At 49.5% G+C, this 7,500-nt stretch overlaps 1 protein-coding gene across 1 annotated transcript in view; it reads left to right on the plus strand.

Moving 5' to 3' along the window:
* The window catches only part of LOC110503919 (neural-cadherin), a 62,563-nt gene that overhangs the window by 17,249 nt on the left and 37,814 nt on the right, over positions 1 to 7,500 (plus strand). Inside the window, exons 6-9 of the mRNA XM_036972103.1 lie at positions 1,235 to 1,403; positions 1,531 to 1,701; positions 2,727 to 2,899; positions 6,789 to 6,956. Of these exons, the coding sequence (XP_036827998.1) occupies positions 1,235 to 1,403; positions 1,531 to 1,701; positions 2,727 to 2,899; positions 6,789 to 6,956 (681 nt within the window). The remainder of the gene's footprint in view (positions 1 to 1,234; positions 1,404 to 1,530; positions 1,702 to 2,726; positions 2,900 to 6,788; positions 6,957 to 7,500) is intronic.

The following is a 7,500-nucleotide window of genomic DNA, read 5'->3' on the forward strand; positions in this document are numbered from 1 at the left end:
GCACTAGGGAGAGAGAGATGACAGAAAGAGAGAGAGGAACATAGTGACTGAGGGAGGAGAGGCAGAGGTCCACAGCACTAAGGAGAGAGAGATGACAGAAAGAGAGAGAGGAACATAGTGACTGAGGGAGGAGAGGCAGAGGTCCACAGCACTAGGGAGAGAGAGATGACAGAAAGAGAGAGAGGAACATAGTGACTGAGGGAGGAGAGGCAGAGGTCCACAGCACTAGGGAGAGAGAGATGACAGAAAGAGAGAGAGGAACATAGTGACTGAGGGAGGAGAGGCAGAGGTCCACAGCACTAGGGATGAGAGAGATGACAGAAAGAGAGAGAGGAACATAGTGACTGAGGGAGGAGAGGCAGAGGTCCACAGCACTAGGGATGAGAGAGATGACAGAAAGAGAGAGAGGAACATAGTGACTGAGGGAGGAGAGGCAGAGGTCCACAGCACTAGGGATGAGAGAGATGACAGAAAGAGAGAGAGGAACATAGTGACTGAGGGAGGAGAGGCAGAGGTCCACAGCACTAGGGATGAGAGAGATGACAGAAAGAGAGAGAGGAACATAGTGACTGAGGGAGGAGAGGCAGAGGTCCACAGCACTAGGGATGAGAGAGATGACAGAAAGAGAGAGAGGAACATAGTGACTGAGGGAGGAGAGGCAGAGGTCCACAGCACTAGGGATGAGAGAGATGACAGAAAGAGAGAGAGGAACATAGTGACTGAGGGAGGAGAGGCAGAGGTCCACAGCACTAGGGAGAGAGAGATGACAGAAAGAGAGAGAGGAACATGCCAGGTTGCCAGTTCAAAGTAGAGACAGCTGGTGTTCTCCTGTGGGGCAGAACTCCACTCCACTGCAGTCCGGAACACTCCAGGGTCAGACCAGAATCCCCTCTTAGCATAGCTTAGATCAGCTCGGCACAGCTTGGCCCCAAAGATGAATATTTCAGCAGGGACTTGCCCACAGGGTCAGTGGGTTCCTACACGGGAGGAGGAGTGCTAAGTGTGCAAAATCTGGCAACCCGTTAGATTTGGCAACTCCTTGCTTCCCACGTCATGCGTGTTAACTAGTCTTTTCGTGATGGATGTTGAATACTGGCTGGGGTAGTCACAGTCCATCTGTGCTTGTTGACCAGTGTGTCCCATAGGCTACTGGTCATTTTAATTAGGACCTACCTTGACAACTGACAAATGCAGCATCAATGCCAAAGGTGTTGTGTGAACTCTGCCCCCTCAGTGCCATAACTACAGCATCAACACCGTTGTCCTGGAGAACCAGCCCCCTGGGACATCTGTCCTGCGTGTGCACGCCCTCGACGCGGACATGGGGGTCAACGGAGAGGTCAAATATGGGATCATGCACCGAGATGGGACATCATCCGGCTTCGTCATCAACCCTGACACAGGTTAGAAAACAGACTTCAGTCAGACTGTATCAAAACATCTCTAATTGATTGCTGTGGAATGGCTGACTGTACGTATCTGGCGGACATCAGTAACATACAGTAAAATACATTGTGTGTGTGTCTCCAGGTGTGATCAGCACCACTGTGAGTTTCGACCGCGAGCGCCAGAGAGAGTACTCCCTGTCTGTCACGGCGACAGACCTGGCCCAGGAGCCCCTCATCGGCATCTGCCAGATCACCATCCTCATCGCCGACCAGAACGACAACGACCCCAAGTTTGAGAACAGCCGCTACCAGTGTAAGAGTCACCTCTGTCACTCCTCCGTCACCTCCGTCACACCTTGGGTCATCTCCGTCACGCTCATCATTTCACCTCTGTTCCTCGCCTGTTTGGTTCAGACAATTTCATTATCAAATGTGTCTGTTGATCTTGCCTTGTCCAATACATTAAGTCATCTTATCAAGGTATTATAAAGGTATTATCTTGGCTGCTGTCTTTTAATCCCCCAATACCAAATATGGTTGTTTAATGTTGAGTGGCGCTTAGGGGAACCAGTGTTCTCTCTAAGGGTTGCCCTGCCATAGACACAAAGGGACTTCCCTCTCCCCTCCTCCACACCCCTCCAACAAGTTCTTACTAAGCCCTTTGCTCGATATTCCACCAGGAATTCAAATGTTATTCCATTCTAAAACGCAACAGAGGAAATGAGTTCAAACCGTTCCCCCATAAAATCCTATTTAAGGCCCGGGTACCAGGGATTTGTCCACTCGTGTGAGGGTTTCCTCCCTCACCTTGTTCTGCCAAGTGTAGTGTAAGGTCAAAGGTCAAGTCAAAAGTGTGCTTGCTCAGCAATGTCCAGCAGCTCAAGGACCCAATGTCCTCCTATCCCAGTCCAATGTCACTGCCGTGTGGCTTCGGTGTTATGTCTTAACACTTTTCAAGGTAAAGCAATATTGTGAAAGGTAAGACTTAGCTGATGTATATATTAAATCACAGGTAATCCTGGAAAGCTTTTAAGACTGATGACAACGTTGCCGCCTCCCTGCCCTCCCTGGAGACCGTGTTTGTTTGCCATGTGTGTTGATAAGCCCCATGTCAGAATCCCTTTTATCACATTAGAACAAGACTGTTGGAGTGGCTTATTAACTATTTAACTGGGAGACTGACATGTTTCTAGGACACACGCATTTATTTCTGGTCTCTGTGACTGAAATGCGTTGATTTCAGCCGGAAACTTCCACCACCGCTGCTGTTGTTATTGCTCTTGTTGATGTTGTTCGTTGTCGGCGGCGATGTTGATGTGTTAACCCTTCGTGTGGCAGACTTCCTGCGTGAGGACACGCCAGTGGGGACTAGCTTCCTGCGAGCAGCGGCACACGATGATGACCAGGGGAGTAATGCCGCTATCGCCTACTCTCTGTCCCGTCAGCAGCCGGCCTACCTGCACATCAACCCCAGCACAGGCTGGGTGTACGTCAACCACCCAATCTCACAGGTAGGGGCACAGCCACACACACCTACCACAATACACCATTAGGGGGCAATTCCTGTGCTTGTGTGTGTGTGTTCGGTGTGTGTGTGTTCGGTGTGTGTGTGTTCGATGTGTGTGTGTTCGGTGTGTGTGTGTTCGGTGTGTGTGTCTTCTCCTACCTTTGCCCCCAGTACCACTTCTTTATGCACTGCAGGCTGCCTGTTGAAACAGGGGAATCCTTAACCCGCAGGTCCAGTACAGGTGTTTTACAGCCTCCTCCTGCACTCCCCCATGTGTTTGTGTACAGCACCCCCTGTGCTCCCTCCCTCCCAGTGTGTGTGTACAGCACCCCCTGTGCTCCCTCCCTCCCAGTGTTTGTGTACAGCACCCCCTGTGCTCCCTCCCTCCCAGTGTTTGTGTACAGCACCCCCTTCACTCCCTCCCTCCCAGTGTTTGTGTACAGCACCCCCTTCACTCCCTCCCTCTCAGTGTTTGTGTACAGCACCCCCTGTGCTCCCTCCCTCCCAGTGTTTGTGTACAGCACCCCCTTCACTCCCTCCCTCTCAGTGTTTGTGTACAGCACCCCCTGTGCTCCCTCCCTCCCAGTGTTTGTGTACAGCACCCCTGTGCTCCCTCCCTCCCAGTGTTTGTGTACAGCACCCCTTCACTCCCTCCCTCCCAGTGTTTGTGTACAGCACCCCCTTCACTCCCTCCCTCCCAGTGTTTGTGTACAGCACCCCCTTCACTCCCTCCCTCTCAGTGTTTGTGTACAGCACCCCCTGTGCTCCCTCCCTCCCAGTGTGTGTGTACAGCACCCCCTGTGCTCCCTCCCTCCCAGTGTGTGTGTACAGCACCCCCTGTGCTCCCTCCCTCCCAGTGTGTGTGTACAGCACCCCTTTCCCTCCCTCCCAGTGTGTGTACAGCACAACCCCTTCCCTCCCTCCCAGTGTGTGTGTACAGCACCCCCTTCCCTCCCTCCCAGTGTGTGTGTACAGCACCCCCTTCATTCCCTCCCTCCCAGTGTGTATCTACAGCACCCCCTTCACTCCCTCCCTCCCAGTGTGTGTGTACAGCACCCCTTCACTCCCTCCCTCCCTCCCAGTGTGTGTGTACAGCACCCCCTTCACTCCCTCCCTCCCAGTGTGTATCTACAGCACCCCCTTCACTCCCTCCCTCCCAGTGTGTGTACAGCATCACCTTCACTCCCTCATTCCCAGTGTGTGTGTACAGCACCCCCTTCACTCCCTCCCTCCCAGTGTGTGTGTACAGCACCCCCTTCACTCCCTCCCTCCCAGTGTGTGTGTACAGCACCCACTTCACTCCCTCCCTCCCTCCCAGTGTGTGTGTACAGCACCCCCTTCACTCCCTCCCTCCCAGTGTGTGTGTACACTGTACACCGATCCTTCCCACTGGCCTGATATCATCCACTGAGACTGCTGCACACCCTTTCTACCTCCCTCTGTGGATGCATATTAAACATGGCAAGGTCTGGAATAACAACAATGCCCCTGTATCTCTATATGTGTATATATAGCACTATGTATCTTACCCTGAGGAAGCATTATATTCACACATGCATAAATATATTTATGTGTGTGTGTGGATGCGTGCGTGTGTGCGTACACGTTTATTTCCGACATTTGTCTGTCTCAGAGGGGAGTTGACACCCTGCAGCAACATTATATTTGTAGGGTTTGGGCTTTGTTGGCTAGGCACTGACCTCTCTTTCTATTGCTTAGCTTTTCTTCTGCATCTCTCTTGTTTCCTGGTCTCTCTCTCTGTATTCTCTTGTTTCCTGGTCTCTCTCTCTGTATTCTCTTGTTTCCTGGTCTCTCTCTCTGTATTCTCTTGTTTCCTGGTCTCTCTCTCTGTATTCTCTTGTTTCCTGGTCTCTCTCTCTGTATTATCTTGTTTCCTGGTCTCTCTCTCTCTGTATTCTCTTGTTTCCTGGTCTCTCTCTCTCTCTATTCTCTTGTTTCCTGGTCTCTCTCTCTCTGTATTCTCTTGTTTCCTGGTCTCTCTCTCTTGTTTCCTGGTCTCTCTCTCTGTATTCTCTTGTTTCGTTGTCTCTCGCTCTGTATTCTCTTGTTTCCTGGTCTCTCTCTCTGTATTATCTTGTTTCCTGGTCTCTCTCTCTGTATTCTCTTGTTTCCTTGTCTCTCTCTCTGTATTCTCTTGTTTCCTGGTCTCTCTCTCTGTATTCTCTTGTTTCCTTGTCTCTCTCTCTGTATTCTCTTGTTTCCTGGTCTCTCTCTCTGTATTCTCTGCATGTATTCTTGTTTTTGGTGTGGTAAGTCATTCCAGTTTACTAACTCAATTGTTTGTCAGTATTCACAGCTTATCATACTGTATGTAGGCCTACAACTGTTCAATGGATGCCATTGTTTGAAAGTGAAATCCTCTGTAAGAGTGTATGTACGGAATCAATAGTATCTCTGGTAAATTTGACCATGGGCTGGATATCAACTGTGATATATGTCGGGTAGAGCTATGTTTCCATTGTAGATATTGTATTGTTAGAATCTCTCTCTCTCTCTCTCTCTCTCTCTCTCTCTCTCTCTCTCTCTCTCTCTCTCTCTCTCTATATATATATATATATATATATATATATATATATATATATATATATATATATATATCTATATATCTCTCTCTCTCTCAGCTACAGCTGAGAAGGAGGAAGGGAGAGAGGGGAGAGGGTAAGATAGAGTGGGAAAGGTGGGAGGCTTGAGGTTAGGTTCTAGGTGACCCGTACCAGCTAGTGAAATATTCATGCCTGATTCACATCTGACACCTTTTAGCTCTTAAGTCTGGTCTCCATTTTGAGTTGACACAGATGAGGTTTGACAGGAGCGCTGAGGTTTGGGGGTGGGGTCGGGGGTTATAGTGATGGACCTGTTGGTTTCCTTCTTCCTTCCTTTCTGTGTGTGTGTGTGTGTGTGTGTGTGTGTGTGTGTGTGTGTGTGTGTGTGTGTGTGTGTGTGTGTGTGTGTGTGTGTGTGTGTGTGTGTGTGTGTGTGTGTGTGTGTGTGTGTGTCAGAGAACGTTGCTCAGCAGAGACCTAGCACACGTCAGGTAGTGTTATCCACCCTGTCAGGACAGAGACAACCACAACCGGCTCTCATTCCCTTTCTGTCTCCTTTTCCCTACTCTCTTCATTCCCCACCCTCCTTTGTCCCTATTTCTCCCTGTCTGTATATTATGCATATATTGACATGTGCCTGGGTTTGTGCCTGGATTTGTGTGTGTATTTGCTTGTGTGCATGTGTGCGTCATAGAAAAGCCCCTCCCTTTGTTCTCCAAGTCCAACAACCTCCCAAAGTCAAATCAAGATGTGGAGAGAGTGACCCCATCGTCACCCTTCCACACAATGGACTTGTGAAGTCTCCCAGTTAATGTCCCATGTAAATAATGCAAAATATTCCTCAACTTTAAATGTCACCCCTTTCTCTCTGATCTCTCTTCTCTGTATCAATGATCTGTTTAACCAAGCTTTCACACTCCCCTCGCAGAGAATCATTTATCTGAATACCTCCATGTCATTTGGAATATCTCCTCTCTCATTGCTCCCTTTCTCTCTCTCCCTCTCTCTGTTTCTCGTTCTGTCTCTCCGTCTGTATCTCTGTCTTCTGTAGACAGTAGGAAGGTTGTGGTTTAGAGGAGGAGGTCACTGGAAGGTCATGACACTGACTAAGTGGATAAGGTTGTAAATATGCTGCATCTGATCTGTTACTTAGTGGGTTGGAACAAACTGATGGAGACTGTTTCCATTCATTTGCACATGAAGGTACATTTAAGATGTGACAGAGGTGCTTCCAAGAGGGGTTTCAACCATGGGTTTTGTTCATCTCCATATGATTTCCATGTTTAACCTCCGTGTCGCCCCTCCTTCCTCTCTTCTATTTGTCGTCAGACGTCGAGGATCAGCCAGCAGATCGTGGCCACAGACGGGGGCAACAGGAGCAGCTCTGTGGAGTTGACGGTCATCATCACCAACGTGCACAACCAGCCTCCCCAGTGGGAGAAGCTAGAGTACTGGGTCACTGTGTCCGAGAACATTGTTCGCGACGCCAAGATAGTGGTGAGTGGACCTCATAGTGACCTTTTCCTTAACCAGGAGAGATGGTGTCTACTGACACTTTGGTATAAGGTCAACCACAACCATACATAGGTTTCTGGTAGTAGCAGCTGTGGTAGAGATGGTTCAGTGCTCTACCAACTGCAACTTGGGGGAATGTTCCAACATGATAATCTCTTTCCAACTGACCAAGATAATAAAGACCCCCCAAAAGGAGTTCCCCACCCCACCAGAAGCTTGCCAAGATAGTGGTGACTAGGCTCCTATTAGTGCCTCCAGACAGACTGGCATCAACATCTCTAGGACCTTACTCCCTGTCGGAGGGGAAAGTAGTTCTTCTGAGACTATTCCCATCCTGTTCATCAGGAAAGAGAGCCTTGAGGAGCGGTAGTAGAAAACACACTTCACTTTCCCCAACCATCAGCATGTTTAGCAGGGTACTTCGAAACATTTCTGCCGAGGCGAGTACACAACCCTGCTACAGTTTACCTGAGGAAACATCACACTTTACCCCCGCCAACTCCCTCCCAGTGCTTCTCCTCTTCCA

The sequence above is a fragment of the Oncorhynchus mykiss genome, chromosome 3 (genome assembly GCF_013265735.2).
Source record: "Oncorhynchus mykiss isolate Arlee chromosome 3, USDA_OmykA_1.1, whole genome shotgun sequence".
NCBI classification, from domain to species: domain Eukaryota; kingdom Metazoa; phylum Chordata; class Actinopteri; order Salmoniformes; family Salmonidae; genus Oncorhynchus; species Oncorhynchus mykiss.